The following is a 17520-nucleotide window of genomic DNA, read 5'->3' on the forward strand; positions in this document are numbered from 1 at the left end:
TATGTTACACTGTAGTCTGTTAAGAGTGCAGTAGCATTATGTCTAAAAAAATGCACATATCTTAACTAAAAAATTCTTTATCACTAAAAACTGCTAAACCATCACCTGAGCCTTCAGCAAGTTGTAATCTTTCTGCTGGTAGAGGGTCTTGCCTCATTGTTGATGCTGCTGACTGATCGGGGTGGCGGGTGCTAAAGACTGGGGTGGCTGCAGCAACTTCTTAACATAAGACAACAATGAGGTTTGGCACATACATTGATTCTACCTTTCATGAATGATTTCTCTACACCATGCAAGGCTGTTTGACAGCATTTTACCCACAGTAGAACCTCTTTCAAAACTGGAGTCAGTCCTCTCAAACCTTGCTGCTACTTTATCAAATAAATTTATGTAATATTCAAAATCCTTTCAATAATTTTCACAGCATCTTCGCCAGGAGTAGATTCCATCTTTTAAAAAAAACACTTCCTGTGTTCATCCATATGAAGCAACTCCTCATCTGTTAAAGATTTATCCTGAGATTGCAGCAATTCAGTCACATCTTCAGGCTCCATTTCTAATTCTAGTTCTTTTACTATTGCTACCATGACTGCAGTTCCTTCCTCCACTGAAGTCTTGAACCCCTCAAAGTCACCCTGAGGGTTGAAATCAAGGTCTTACAAACTCCTGTTAAGGTTGATGTTTTCACCTCTTCCCATGAATCACAAATGTTCTTACTGGTATTTAGGATGATGAATCCTTTCCAGAAGGTTTTTAATTGACTTTGTTCAGATCCATCAGAAGAATCACTAGCTAGGTCCTTAGGAAATGTATTTCTTAAATAATAAGACTTGAAACTCAAAATTACTCCTTGATCCATGGGCTGTAGAATTAATGTTGTATTAGCAGGCTTAAAAACATCATTAATCTCAATGAACATCTCCATCAGAGCTCTTGGGTGACCAGGTACATTGTCAATGAGCAGTAATATTTTGAAAGGAATCTTTTTTTTCTGAGCAGTAGGTCTCAGCAGTGGGCTTCAAATATTTAGCAAGCCACGTTGTTAACAGATGTGCGGTCATCCAGGCTTTGTTATTCCATTTATAGAGCACAGGCAGAATAGATATAGCATAATTCCTAAGGGCCCTAGGGTTTTTGGAAAGGTAAATGAGTATTGGGTACAACTTAGTCACCAGCTGCATTAGCCCCTACCAAGAGAGTCAGCCTGCTCTTTGAAGTTTTGGGGCCAAGCAATGACTTCTCCTCTCTACCTATGAAAGTCCTAGATGGCATCTTCTTTCAATAGGGCACTGTTTTGTCTACATTGAAAACCTGTTGTTCTGTGTAGGCACCTTCACTAATCATCTTAGCTAGATTTTCTGGATAACTTGCTGAAACTTCTACTTGCTGTTTCACCTTGAACTTTTATGTTATAGAGATGCCTTCTTTCCTTAAACCACATCGACAAACCTCTGCTAGCTTCAAACTTTTCTTCTGCAGCTTCCTTACCTCTCTCAGCCTTCAGAGGATTAAAGAGAGTAAGGGCCTTGTTCTGGATTAGGTTTAGGCTTAATGCAATGTCGTAGCTGGTTTGATTTTCTATCCAGACCACCAAAACTTTCTCCATATCAGCAGTAAGGATGTTTAGCCTTCTTAACATTGGTGTGCTCACTGGAGTAGCACTTTTAATCTCCTTCAAGAACCTTTCCTTTGCATTCACGACTTGGCTAACTTGTGGAAGAGGCCTAGCTTTCAGCCTGTCTCAGCTTTCAAACATGCCTCTCTCAGTAAACTTGATCATTTCTAGCTTTTGATTTAAAGTGAGAGATGCAATATTTCCTTTTACTTGAACACTTATAGGCCATTGTAGGGTTATTAATTGGCCTCGTTTCAATATTGTTGTGTATCCGGGAATAGGGAGGCCTGAAAGAGGGAGAGAGACAGGGAACTGCAAGTCGGAGGAGCAGTCAGAACACGTAATTTACCAGTTAAGTTTGCCATCTTGTATGGGTGCAGTTGATGGTGCCCCCAAACAACTACAATAATAACATCAAAGATCACTGACTACAAATCACCATAACAAACATAATAATAATGCAAAATCTTGAAGTATTGCAAGAATTACCAAAATGTGACACAGAGACAGGAAGTGAGCAAATGCTGTTGGGAAAATGGTATGGATAGTCTTGCTCGACGCAGGGTTGCCACAAACCTGCAATTTGTAAAAAATGCAGTTTCTGCCAAGTGCAATAATGCAAAGTACAGAAAAAAGAAGTATACCTGTATTCTCTCTCTCTATAAGATCTATATATTTTCAGTTATTCTTTACAACTTACCTCCCCCTTCAATAAACAAAGTCCATTTTCTGTTTTAAGGCTACCACTCTACTTCAGACTTTGATTCTGTTATCCTTTATATTCTAAAATATTTTGCATCAGTTCTTTCCTGCCCCCCACCCCACCCAAAATAGTTGATCTCTCCTCAGATTAAGCTTTTCCCATAGTCTTCAAAGATTCTTTACTACACAAAAAGTGAATAACTCAGAAAACTAGTATTCTGTATACTACATATAGGGTAATTTTACCTATTAGACATACTTATTAATAAATTGATCTTTCTCAAATTATGCATAAATAAGAAGAATTTACTTTAAATATATATGAAGTGACCAAAGAAACAAAAATAACTTGAGATTGAAAACTAATAAAGTTAGCTCATTTTCAATGATAAAATTTCCACCATTTTTAATAATGATATAAAATCAACCAGTCTCCAAAATTGATCTGATCAATTTTTGCCTATACTCAGAATTATCTTGCATTTTAACAGCCCAAATGCATTTCTAGAAGCTAAAGAAAAACAACCAAAAAATTACATATTTATTGCAATAGGTTAACAGCACTCGGCAAGTGGGATGAACTGCATTTTCATAAACTCCATAGTATTTCTGAATCTATATTACAAGCCACTGAGAAAATAGAGTAAATAATTAGTTTTCACACTACACTGATTTTTATATCAAAGGTATTGCTTATGTTTATTGAAAAGGTGAACAAAAATATCTTCATGGGATATGTTCAATTAACTTCTAAGATGAATTATATTTGTTTCCTAAAATAATTTCCTGTGGGAATGTGATGCAGAAATCACAATGTTATTTTCATTAGAAATGATCTATACTTTCTACATAAAATAGGTCTCAGTACTTGTTATGTTCAGCCTACAAATGTTGTATTATATGCTATGTATTGCTTAATCATTCACTTAAATATTTGATTTTAATTAAAATTATGCTTTAAATTTCAACTGTTTTTTATTTAAAAATCTTAAGATCATTTTTACTTACTATAAAGCAGTGTATGTTCATATAGAGAAAACAATTAAAAACTGAAAAGCAAAACACAATCTTTTACAAGCCTAAAGCTGTTTAATCACAGATCATTTTCTAAGTGAGGTCTTCACCAATAACATTTTTTGAAACTGATGAAGAACCCACAATGAACTCCCAATCCTCCTTTTCTCTTATTTTTCTCCATAGCATTTATAGCCACCTAGTATTCATTCTTTTTCTTTCTCTTCCTTCCCTCATCTATCAATCTATTGATCTATTTCTTCATTCATTTATTAAATGTCTCCATCCTAAAACTTTGCTCTATGAAACAACGTTTATATTTTGTTCACTGCTCTATCACAAGTCCTTGGAACACTGCTAATACATAAGAGGCTCTCAGTGCATATTTGTTAAATGATTGGGCAAATGAATCCTATCTTGTTATCAGGTTTAAGCAATATATACCATTTTAAAATTTTTCATAGAACTCTATTCAGTTTTTACATCAGAGTTAACTAAACCCCATTTTTCTTTCATTTAGGACATTAAAAACTTCATTATTAGTATTCTTGGATGAATATACTTGATGCTTAAAACTTTGGACATAGTATTAATTAATTTTTAGGGTAATCCCAGAAGGAGAATTTTAGGGTTAAATGGCATGTATATTTGAAACATTCTGCCAGCCTGCCCTTGACAATCACTGATATCAACTTATACTTCCACCTCAATGTAGGAGTGCCCAATTTTCCACACTCTCAAAGTTTTCATTCATTTTCTTTTTAAATTTGCTGAGTATTTTTCTCCTCTAAATGTCCAAAACAGATCACTATGAGAGATAAAGTAATGTTTAATTCTTTTCCACTTAACAATTTTACTTTACCTGAGCTAGATCAATCACAAAGTCATTTACATGTCCATGAATTAAAACTTGGTGCATACAGTGTTCACTGCAGCTCTATTTACAATAGCCAGGACATGGAAGCAACCTAAGTGTCCATCGACAGATGAATGGATAAAGAAAATGTGGCACATATATACAATGGGATATTACTCTGCCATAAAAAGAAACGAAATTGAGTTATTTGTAGTGAGGTGGATGGACCTAGAGTCTGTCAAACAGAGTGAAGTAAGTCAGAAAGAGAAAAACAAATACTGTATGCTAACACATATATATGGAATCTAAAAAAAAAAAAAAAAATGGTTATGAAGAACCTAGGGGTAAGATGGGAATAAAGATGCAGACCTACTACAGAATGGACTTGAGGACACGGGGAGGGGGAAGGGTAAGCTGGGACAAAGTTAGAGAGTGGCATGTACATATATACACTACCAAATGTAAAATAGATAGCTAGTGGGAAGCAGCCGCATAGCACAGGGAGATCAGCTCGGTGCTTTGTGACCACCTAGAGGGGTGGGATAGGGAGGGTGGGAGGGAGGGACACGCAAGTGGGAAGAGATATGGGGATATATGTATATGTATAACTGATTCACTTTGTTATAAAGCAGAAACTAACACACCATTGTAAAGCAATTATACTCCAATAAAGATGTTAAAAAAAAAAAAAACTTGGTGCATAAGAGTAGATTGCTTAAAACGTGACAGACCTCATTTAATAATGTCTTCATTAAATGATTCAAATGTGTTTTTATTGGTTACACAACATTTAACGGTATATGGTATACTGATTGCAAATATACTACTTCCCTCTTTAATTTAGACTAATGAAAATGAGTTTTACACTTCTTAAATATCTGCAGACTTCATTTGAATAAAATAAAATCACCTCAATACTGTTAATAAAAGTTGTAAGACAATTTGAAATAAATACAGAGCTGTAAAATGTTGAGTGATTGAATGTCCTATTAAGTATATGAGTCCCATGAGAAGAATACTATTCGTATATCAACCAAACTCATAACTTGGGTCATTTATCAACCTCAGTTCTTGACACTGTTACCTACAAATATACGACAGTCAGTAACCAATTTTAACTTGCCTATTATTCTATTCTAGGTAGAAAGATAACAATATACATGCTCTTTAAGTTCTGCAAGGCAAAGCACTCAATTCTTCTTAGTTATGTCATGACTCAAGGAACAAATAAGCATATCAGGCTCTACAAACTAATTCAAACAATCTTATAGTTTCGTACATATACATGCACACACACATAATAACAGAAAATAATTTTATCTGGCTTGTAAATAATTTGACATAAAACCCAAAAAGGCTCTTCTCACTGGTATTAAGGTTTAACAAAATTACCAATATTTAAATGACAAAATAGGGTTAAAAAAAACCACTTTTTTCTTATTTTATTTCTAAGAAGATATGATAATAAAGGAGATCATTCATAGGATAAACATTGACACAAAGCATATAACCAATAGAACTATTATCACTGTACCTTTTGATTATATAACAATTATTTTTTTAAAAAAATCAAAAGACTTAACATACTAGTTGTACCCAGCAAAAGTCAAATGGTATTAAGAACTGTAAATATAAATGGGCTATTCTCATTTTATTTTTATTTATTTATTTATTTATTTATGGCTGCGTTGGGTCTTCATTGCTGCGCACGGGCTTCCTCTAGCTGTGGTGAGTGGGGGCTACTCTTCTTTGCGGTGCACGGGCTTCTCATTGCAGTGGCTTGTCTTGTTGTGGAGTACGGGCTCTAGGTGCACAGGCTTCAGTAGTTGTGACACACGGGCTCAGTAGTTGTGGCTCGTGGGCTCTAGAGCACAGGCTCAGTAGTTGTAGCACACCAGCTTAGCTGCTTGGCAGCATGTGGGATCTTCGCAGACCAGGGCTCAAGCCCATGTTCCCTGGATTGGCAGGTGGATTTTTAACCACTGTGCCACCAGGGAAGCCCTATTCTCATTTTAGAATCAAGAATTGTTTGTCATATTGATCAATAAAAAACCTAACCTAAATGAAAATTAACAAAAAAAGAGGAATCTATTTAGAGAGTTGATAATATCACACCTGACTTTTTTTCCTTGATTGGATCAATGTAACAGGACAAACAGAAGTTAATCTTCAATTACCAAAACAAAGCATGGATATTAATTAAATTGGCCCTGGTCACCTATTAAATCTATGTTAGAGACATATTTTGGACTGTATACCTTAAGATAGCAGATTAAGTTCAAAAGAATGAATTCTATAATTATCACAGTATCTACATATGTCAGAGGAAATCAGATTTCATAATCATCGCATCAGGTAATAGCTTCAGAAGTCCATATGTTTTTCTCTAATGTGTTGATTATAGAGGCATGTGGGATTTCTGCTATCATTTATCTGAATTATAGGCTACTTTAAGATGCAGGATGGCAAACTTAATGAAGTATTGGCTAATTGTGATAAACTCTTTTCATTTAGCAAGCTGGCTAATTTACAGTTGTATAGTGACTTTGACAGTCCATATGTCTTTGACTTCCAAATAATATGTCTTCATAATGGAGATATTTCCCTGTCCCAAATTCTTTCAGAAGCTAGTGTTGGCTTGGCATTAAGAAGAAACATGTTTCATATTATAATAAGATTTTATACTTTTAAGGAGCTTCAGCGGTTCTGAAAATGACTTTGAAATACAGTCTTATTAATCTTTAGTATTCTCATGAGAGCCAAGTAGGTGGCAAATATTATCTCAATTTTGTAAAATAGAAACTAATGAAACAATTAGTGAATTTACTTGCCCTAGGCTAAATACTGAAGCAATGAAAAGTCAGAGTGCCAATTCTGGAACCTAACTGAAGCTCTTACTATGCATTGCATCTATAATAATTTTTATGGAGACGAGAGTAAAGGCAAAGAGAAAAAAAAACTTCAGAAAATATGAAGATCAATCTAATCTACTTTAAGAGACTCTGGAATAGATATTGTTACTTGATTGATTGTGCTTGGTCACGGTGACAGTGATAGTACCTGAACTTCAAAGAACTAATTTCCCTGCACCACTTCTGGGTGACCACATAATGAGTGTGGTCAGAGACATAGTAAAGGAATTTGAACTCTACTTCAAAACAAAGCTAAAACCTGACAAAATCAACAATGGTACAATAACTCAAGAGAAGAAAAAGAAAATAAGAAAAGCTAAATTTGGACTTAAAATGGAACTTTAAGTTGGTAATATACTTGATTCCTGAAAGACAGTGAAAAATAAAGCAAGTCTCTATGGATCTCAGGGTCTCCCAAGTATTCTTATTTGCTTGACCCATAGTATTCTTCCGCTTTGATTTTTCATTTAAAAACTCCATTCTGTTTCATTTTTTCTCTTCATAGTCTCATAAAGATTCATTACAGGGCTTCCCTGCTGGCGCGGTGGTTGAGAATCTGCCTGCCGGTGCAGGGGACACGGGTTCGAGCCCTGGTCTGGGAAGATCCCACAAGCCGCGGAGCAACTAGGCCCGTGAGCCACAATTACTGAGCCTGCGCATCTGAAGCCTGTGCTCCTCAACAAGAGAGGCCACAATAGTGAGAGGCCCGCGCACCGCGATGAAGAGTGGCCCCCGCTTGCCGCAACTAGAGAAAGCCCTCGCACAGAAACGAAGACCCAACACAGCCATAAATAAATAAATAAATAAATAAACCCAAAATTTAAAAAAAAAAAAAAAAGGATACGAGGTAACTTAAAAAAAAAAAAAAAGATTCATTACAACAGTTTGGTTATTTAGTGGCAATACATTTGTAAACTGCTGTTGAAAACTCTTGTTCCTATTCTTTATCTAATTCTCTTGTGTGAAATAATCTACTTACCGGTTCATTTTCATTATCAGGGAAAGTTATTTCATTCTATTTTAGTACAAAAATGCCATTACTAGTAGCTGAACTAATCCCAATTTTAAAAATCAAAATTATTTTTGGAATTTCAACCCCTCAAATAAATGTTTACCTTTTATATAGCTGCTTTCTTAATACTTGAGGGAAATTAAAATAATGCCATGAGACTGGCATGATATATATCTTGTATACAACTGATCTTCCACATCAGTAGTTATTTCTCCTCTAACAACTATAGCATATTAAGAGTTTGGTTTTTTTCTCTAATAGGATATGACATTAGCTCTAGTAAAATTAGTAAAATTGTCTTTGGTAACATTAAAAGACATAAAACTCCAAACAAATCTTCTTACAGTTGAAAAAACATCTAAAACCTTTCACTAAATAAGCGGTTATTTTTTTGTCCTGCACACTTAAAAGAGACATGATAAATGTAAATGTATGTTTACAATTGTCTATTTTAATAAGGAAACCTTAGATTTTGTTCCCATTTCTTTAAAAAGACAGTCTACACTTACCTGGCCCATCATTCATTTTGTCCAGGCACCGAGGAGTTGTGCTAAGAAACGAGGCATGTTTTATTCTAGCCACCAAACTACGAGGTGGCATGTACTTATGCTGAACTTGAGACATCTCATATGATTTTTGAACATCATAGGTGCCTGGTGCTGGAACATCCTGAAACAAATTTCAATGGACTAGCATAAACATATAAAAAATTTCCAAAAACATATAGCATATGTCACACTAAGCAATGGTAATAGAAAATATGAAAATTTTCTTTAATTAGCCATTAAAAATAGAAATTTAAAAGAGTATCCCTAAACCTATGCCCTCCTTAAATTCACTTGTCAAAAATTTAAGATAAAATAAACAGAATTATGAAGTATAGGTTCACATTCTTAAACAAAATAGCCTTCATAATATAGATCAAACTCTAATTTTCAAATTTCATAATGAAAATCAAATTTTATACAGAAATGAGAGCAGTGGTTATTTGTTTTCTTAAGCAGCAAAACTATTCCTGCTTAACTGTCCTATGTGAGCACACCTTACTTATTCTACAAATGAGACTGCTTATTTCATTTTAATAGATTTCAATTAAGTTAAAAGGCTTCCCCTTTCATCACTTATGGCTCTTTATGTGCTCTACAGTTATATTAACATTTTTAATCAACATAAACCACACGGATATTAATAACCACAATAATAATTCTAAACTAAATTAAATCAAAAATATCATATATTTGTTGCACAATTAATGCCTGGAAACCATTAGCTAATTACCTCAATGGAAACTTATAGAACTCATTTTCTTCAAATTATTTTAAAACATAACATATTATATATATAACAAATCTGTTCATCTGTATTATGTATAAAGACCAAACTTTTTAAGTTTTAATGATTTTCTGGTAGGCAGGAGACTTGTATTGTGGCTAAGGGTAGAGACTCTAGCACTAGACTTCTTTGGGTCCACATATCTGCTCCTTACTTGTTGTGGGACCCTAAGAGAGCTACTTAACCTCTGTGATCCGCCGTGTCCTCATCTGTAAGTGGGGAAACTATAAAATTTATATCGTATGTCATTGGGTTGCTGTGAGGATTAAATGAGTTAAAACAAGTAAAATACTTAGATTAGTTCCTGATTCTACAAAAGGGTTAGCTAATCTTACTATTCTACAAAAGCTAATTTCAACGTAAAAAACAAGACTGAACAATCAGGGTCTAGACCAAAAGAGAAGAATTTTAATGTTTCAAATAATTCAAACAAATTTGGATACTGAGAAAGCAAACTTTTGAAGTCCATCTAGGAGCCATACTTTATAAAACATACGTTCTCTTGTTCCTTATATCCCTATTATCACCCTCAAGCACAAGCCAACAACATTATCTCCCACTTCCAAAGAATCACTAAATATGGTAAAAGTACTGATCATGACTAGCGGAGGAGATTCTTACATGAAACCCCATGTTTCTGGTTTAAGTACTGTGTCAAACACAAATGCCACAATCTATAAGTCAACTAAGAAATGTCAACAGCTGTTTGCTTCTTGTCTGCATTAGGAGTACATTTAGTAAAGGTAGGCGGAGGATAAGCCATAGAAGCAATAGCTCCAAAGATGACTTTTGGACCTTTCGGGGCTGCTTCTGTGGTATGTGAAGGGAAAGCAGAAGAGAGCACAAAAGCACAAAGAAATCATGAGTACACAATGTACTCAGAGTATTTAGGAAAGCTTTACAAAGATCTTGATTATCCCTACTAAGCATTTTCGTTTTCTTATCAGAAGCTGTTATTGTTCTTGCTTCCCTTAGCACCCTGCCTGGAGTCAACATCTAGTCCCTCTTCCAGTGCCTAGCCTAGATATGACTGACGGGTTTCGCTGCTGCCACACAGGAACCTTTTTTTTTTTTCTTTCTTTTTTAATGGCTTGAAGAAAAAGTAAGTAACTGCACAAGCGATCAGTTTTCTTCAACAATAGTGTGTTCCCCTCTAGAAAACTTCATCAAACTAGCTACCTTAAATTTCATTAGATTCACTGGCTCCTCTACCAAGTGAAAATATACTACCCTCATCATGACCACATCTTTTTATAGCATTTTTATGCTTCTCTGAAAACTTATTCCCTACCTGTGTCCTTTACTGATGTTTCTAGGCTCTTCTTAACTCATCTTCAACTCTCATTTTATCTGACCAAGAGGTTAATATGTCAAATAAATTTTCTAGGCATTAATTAATTCCTAGGATTAGTAAGACAAATCTGAAACCCTGTTTAAAAGCAATAACTTAAACAATACCTATATATAGTACTTTACATACCATTTCAGGGAAAAATAGTGTGTATAGATAAGATCATCAAATTTCTGTTGGTGATCCTTTGTACATCACAGAAAACAGAGAAGGCACATGATGAGTGGATATAATAGACATTTCTCACACCTTTTTTTTAACCCAGTACTTGAATCCTGTTCCTGTGTTTGGGAAATTCCACATGCTTTGCAGCAGAATCTGAGTCCCAGCATAAAAGCCAAAATCACCTGACTCTCATCTTCCTGGTCTAATTTTAAAAAGCTAGGACATGAATCTAGGTCACAGTCTCAAATGCCAGCCTTTCAACTGGCAGCCAGTTATTCAAAAAGACACAGAACATTAAAAATTCCATTTTAGATTTATTTTATTTATTTTTTAGTTTAAAGAAGCTGAATTTTTTAAAAAATTCTATTCTAGTGGTGGCACTGATAGAGCTAGCAGTTATGTTCCCAGAGGCAACAGTGGGAGGACAAACTGAAAGAGCAATTAGAGACTGAGGGAAAATGCCATAAAATGATGAAATAAAAGCTATGTCTCAATGCAAATTAAAGTTAAGTCTAAGGTGTCTTGACCTCTTCATCTGGAAAACCAGGACCCTACCTAAAGATGACATAAATAATCATAGAATTAAAATAATTGATGTATGCAAAATTCTTAGAATGGTATCTGTAAACAAATTAATAAACAAAAACCTCAATTAAATATAGTCAGAAGATCAGGAGGGAGAGCTCTCAAACCATGGGACAACAGTAGAGCCCAAGAGGAAGAAGAAAGGCCCTCTTCTTTCCTGGCAAGGACTCAGCCAATGAAATGCCATGGACTCTTGTTTTCTATAGCCCTCCTAACTTCCCTTTTCCTTTCTGTAAAAGTGTTCTCCTTCCCTTGCCCTGCAGGGACTTGCACGTGGCTCACCATGGTTGCAGACACCAAACTGCAATTCTCTGCTGATCTCAGATAAACTCATCTTAGCTGGAGAAATATCTGGGAGTCTGTTTGTTCAGATCAACATACCTGATACAGGCACTAGTATTTGCTTTCAATGCCATCATCATCATTATTAGCATTATTATTTCTATTAGTTGTGGGACTACATGAAACCCTCAGTGATAACTCCCTTTCCTGCAGAAAGATACCAACAGGATATTTGAAAGGAAAGCTCTGAGTATTTTAAGCCCCAAACAAACAAACAACAACAACAAAATCCAAAGTAGTTAAGTTGCTGGGAATCACATGAAGACAGTGAATCAGGCAGTAAAAAAAAAAAAAAAATCACTGGTGGCAACCAACTTCAAAGGAAGGCAGGTCATCCTGTTTGTATTCTGGAAAAACCTTTTCCCATACTCTGTGGTTTTATTCAACCATGTTAAGTTGAGTTGAAGCCCATGCACAATTCCCCATGCCCAGAACCCTTATATTAACCACTTAAAATCCAAGCCTAACTGACCTGGAGCCCCAAAGACCAGCTCCTCATTTCAAAAAATTCAGTATTTTTCCCATCCCTGTTCCCTGCCATTTTGACATGTGAAATTTCATATACTCTCTAACCTTGAACATATTAAACTGCATGTATGCTCTTATCTTCCAAAACTCTAATTACCAAACACCAACAATTAAACCCCCCAGGCCCAGCAAGAAATGGAGCATTTGATCACTGAGTTGTCTCCCAAGATGTATGCACAATGCAAATAAAGACTGAACTCAAGTTTTAGCCTCAAAATAAATTTTCCTTTTATGCTACGGTAAAGGACTTAGGGATGTCTTTACTTCACATTTCATTTTTTAATGATACTTTCACTGGATATAGAATTCTTGGTTGACTTGCTTTTCTCTCAGCATTATGAATATGTCATTTCACTGATTTTTGGCCTCCATTACATTCTTTCTTTTTTTTAAGAGTTTTTTTTTTTTTTTTGGTTGCGTCAGGTCTTAGCTGCTGCATGTGGGATCTTCGTTGAGGCAAGCGGGCTCTTTGTTGCAGTGTGTGGGCTTCTCTCTAGTTGTGGCGTGCAGGTTTTCTCTTCTCTAGTTGTGGCATGCGGGCTGCAGGGTGCCTGGGCTCAGTAGTTGTGGCGTGCAGGTTCCAGAGTGCGTGGGCTCTGTAGTTTGCAGCACACAGGCTCTCAAGTTGAGGCACGTAAGCTCAGTAGTTGTGGCATGCAGGCTTAGTTGCCCTGTGGCATGTGGGATCTTAGTTCCCCAGCTGGGGATCGAACCCATGTCCCCCACACCGTAAGGCAGATTCTTTATTACTGGACCACCAGGGAAGTCCCAGCCTCCATTATTTCTGATGAGAAGTTCATGATCATATTATTTCCACTGTATGTAATAAATTGTTTTTCACTTTCAAGATGTTCTCTTTGTTTTGGTTTTCAGCAGTTTGACTATGATATGTCTAAGAGTGTGTTCTCTTTATAGTTATCTTACTTAGCAGTTCACTGAAGTTCCTGGATTTGTATATTCATGTTTTTCATTAATTTTGGAAAGTTTTCAGCTATCTTTTCTTCAAATGTTTTTTCTGCTCCTTTCTTTCTCACCTCCCCTTCTGAGACTATCATTACATATATGTTGGAATATGTGACATTGACCCAAAGGTCTCTGAAACTGTTCATTTTGTTCAATCTTTTTTTCTTTTTTCTTCAGATTTAATGGTTTCTATCGAGCTATTATTTAGTTCACTGATGCTGTCTTCTGTCATCTCAAATCTGCCATTGAGTCCAGCTGGTGAATTTTTCATGTGCATTATTGTACTTTATAATTTTGGAATTCTTTTTTGTTTCTTTTGCTTGCTTGCCTGCTTGTTTCTATTTCTTTTTTGAGATTTCCTATCGTCTAACTCAGTATATTTTACTTCAGTTATTTAAACATAAGTTCCCTTGATTCTTTGAATATATTTATGGTGGCTGCTTTGAAATCTTCATCTGTTTGATACGATGTCTAATCTTACCAGAGTAGGTTTCTTATACTCCCCCTGAGTATGAAATGTACTTACCTGATATTTGCATATCTAATAAGTTTTGGTTGAAAAATAGACATTTTAGATAATATATTAACTCTGGATTACATTTTTCTTTAGTAAGGACTGTTGTCCATGTTGTCTTGAGTTTTCAAATTTATTAAGAAAAAAAAATTATCTGTTCATTGCTTCAAGAATCTGCAGAAATGTCCTTCTTTACATTTTTGATATTTGTTATTTTTGCCATTTCTCATTTTTTTCTTGATCAGTAACATCACAGGGTGGTCAACTCTATTCTGTCTTTTAAAGATAGATCTATACAGATAAATAAAATAGGTTTATTTTTATTTTTGAATTTGTCCGTTTCTCACTGTAGTTTTGTCAATATTTGCTGTATATATTTGTGGAGCTGTGCATAAAAATTTTTAATTATCATATTATTATGGTAAATTAAATTTTTAAAAATGTGAAGTGAGAGTGACTGTTTATTTCTAAATCGCATTTTGTCTTAACGTGTTTTATTTGTAATTAAAGTAGCTATTCCAGCATTTCCACCAATGAGTAGGTTTTGATAAATCATTGTTACTTTTCAAAAATGGTAAAATGTTAAAATCATAATTTTAAAGGTATAAGAGATCTGTGAAAGCAAAGAGGATTTTATGTACTAAATTCAAAAATGGGGAAAGCCCTTCTAATGTGAGTTTACACTGCAAGCTGCTCTCTTCTAAATGGGCACTTAGCAAGTCAGGGCAAGAGCTAAAGATTAGGTTTTTCATAGGCAGACAGACTGTTCTAAGGAAAAGAAGAACTAGTGGAGCTTTCAAAGGTCACACAGTCTATCATAAGGGACTGAAGACTAGGGGAGACCAAATTCATTACTGGTTCTTTATGATGGACTATTTGCTGTGTGCTAGAACAGGCAAAGGAACAGAAGTCTGGGTTGAAGAGACAGAATAAAATTTGCAGTCTTCTGATGCTTAGGGGCCAAAGTCACACTAGAACAAGGGCTGGCAACAGAGTACAAGCCTCTTTCTCAAGATATTTGCCAAGTCTTGAACCCGAATGCCACAGGAAGCTAAAGAGTAAGCTGAAAATTTGTAAAGGGTAGGACTTCCTGGGAGAAAAAAAGAGACCCTCAGGCACTCAACCAAAAACTCAGAAGGGCAACATGAAGAGGATGCAGAGCCACAAAGGCAGAGTGGAATCTCAGTCTTCCTGTGCTTAGTAGACAAACTCTCACCAGCAGGACGAGTCCACAGCGATATAGCAGGTCTAATAATAATAGCTATGTGAGAGAAATTCATATACTTTACGAGAGTTAACATCCTAGGCAACTAAACCAGAACTACTTCTTACAAGAAATAACTGTTCTTCCATTTCTGCTTCCAGTAAGGTATATATGTATACACACATAACACACACACACACACAATGCTAGGTAGCATGATTTAGTAAATCATTAACTATGATTTGGGCTAAAATTTATTTATTTGGGGGGTAACTCATTCTAGCTGTTATTTCATAGCTAAGTATATTCTGGTCTAAAATTTTAGTTTAAAATCCCAAATACATAATTATTAAAAAGTCACTTAGAGCTTCTTTTATGATGAAGCTTGTCAACTTAATGAAGTAACTTAAGAAGACTTGAAGGATACTTTCAATCAAAGCTTCAAATCAAAATCTTTAATCAAATATATATGGTGAAAAAAATTATAGGCCATAAATGTAGTGAAGTTTGCCTGAATATGCAGAAAACTTTGATTAAAGCAATTTACCAATATGTTTACCCAAGTTGTTTAATTTTGGATTTACAGAGAAGAAAGGCATCTCAGATGATAATCAAATTATCTTTGTTCTGCATATTGCAAATTGTAATTACAAACATGTTACCCTTGCCATTTTTCAGCATTCCTAATATTCATCATTCTAAACATATACCTCTTTAAATATATGACTTAGAAAAGAATGTTATTTTAGAAATAAAAATATTTTAATATAGATGTGACATAATGTTAATTGTAAGTGATAGTCAAAAATAGGAAGTATGGATTTCATTTTCTGTATTCTCCCAGCACAGTGAAAAAGACCCTTTATCCTAATGCTGATTTACGAAAGAAACTACAATTGTCAGCTATACCATGATACTTCAAGGCCCAGTAAAGAATAACAAAAACTGCTGATGGACAAAATCATGTAGGCAATAAAACCATTAATTTCACCTGATTTCTCCAACATAACATTATACAATTCACATTTAAATCACAAATTTCTAGTTGTTTTCTGTACATTTCCACATCATTATTCTCACGTAGTCTTAAGATAAAACTCATTATCTTCCCTTCCCCAACTACCTAACCATCAATCCTTTCTCACCTGCCTACAATAATTCCTCATCTAGCAAGGACTGAAAATAGAAAGCTGGCTCTCACGTTTCTTCACCCTTCTCCCCCATATCTAAAAAGCAATGCTCTCTTTCCTTTACTACCAAAAAGATCCTGGTAAGTGCTCTACAATACTACTTGACAACTGTATTAACTGCCTCTTTAACCTTTACGTCTTTCAGTCTCAAATCACTGGCATCCCAGTAGCAAATAAGTTATTGTACTGAAACATGACAGACATCTGCTGGAAGCATTCATTGGCTCCTGAGTGTCTATGGGAAAAAATTCAGGAGATTCTCCTTGGTATGCAAAGCCTTTTTAAATTGTGAAGGCAGTTTTACAATTTTAAAGCTCAGTTAAAATGGAACATCGTCCATGAAGCATTCTTGATCGCTCTAGCTAGAATTGATATCCTCTATTTTTTAATTCTTCTATTACTTATAGTTTATATAAACACATGAACATATAAAAAGCATTATACATTATACATTAAACAAATACACCATATCTACTTGAATATTTCTTTCTTTGTCAATATAAGAGCAGAAAGAGAATAAAGCCACCTGATGAGAAGGAAGGCAAGGTTTCCGCAGATAGGATTCTATGTACCCTACGTATTTGCAGATTAATTTTTCTTTTATTCTCTCAAATTAAAGAAAACTGACAGTAGGAATACAGGAGCCTAGGGGATCCCCAATAACACTGGGAATCTAGGCCATTTCATGCTTTCTGTTTTACCATACTTAGATTGTGACCCTCATCCTAACGTTCTCAAGATTTTAGCCATAGCATTCTCATTTCGGAAATGAAGAGAAAGGACAAAAGGCAAAAATTGTGTTTAACAGCTGAAACACTTTCCAAGAGGAACTTTCCTAGAAGCCAAACCAGTAACTTTTGCTTTCTTCCCATTGGTTAAAACTGTGTCAAATAACCATTCTATAGCTATAAGGGAACTTTAAGTAGTTGTTTTACCTGGGAATGTTGTTCTTCTAAATAAAATTGGGTTCTGTTAGAAAGAAAGAAAAAGAATAAAGACGGGGTAGGCAGCTAGTAATCTTAGTCATAATAGCTGCCTTTGAGGGCACTAGAACCATAAAAAATTAACTCATTTCTAGAATACTACCGGGATATTAGACTATATAAAAAGCTATTTTGACCCATGGCTTATTAAATTTGTTGTCTAATTCTTGCTCATCCTTTGGGTCTCAAATCTTCCCTGAATCCATTTGCTCTTGCAATAGGCTTTCAGAACACACAGCTCTTAACTTTGTA

General features: G+C 35.1%; 1 protein-coding gene across 7 annotated transcripts in view; it reads right to left on the bottom strand.

Moving 5' to 3' along the window:
• The window catches only part of STPG2 (sperm tail PG-rich repeat containing 2), a gene marked incomplete at its 5' end in the record, with an annotated part of 597317 nt that overhangs the window by 387256 nt on the left and 192541 nt on the right, over positions 1-17520 (bottom strand). For 6 of the 7 annotated variants that reach the window (XM_082391716.1, XM_082391715.1, XM_082391714.1 and 3 more), the window contains one exon: positions 8621-8780. The exons of the other annotated variant lie outside the window; for it this stretch is intronic. In XM_082391716.1, the coding sequence (XP_082247842.1) occupies positions 8621-8780 (160 nt within the window). The remainder of the gene's footprint in view (positions 1-8620; positions 8781-17520) is intronic. 7 annotated transcript variants of the gene reach the window in all.

The sequence above is a fragment of the Balaenoptera borealis genome, assembly GCF_965194805.1.
Source record: "Balaenoptera borealis genome assembly, chromosome: 4".
In the NCBI taxonomy this organism is placed as follows: Eukaryota; Metazoa; Chordata; class Mammalia; order Artiodactyla; family Balaenopteridae; genus Balaenoptera; species Balaenoptera borealis.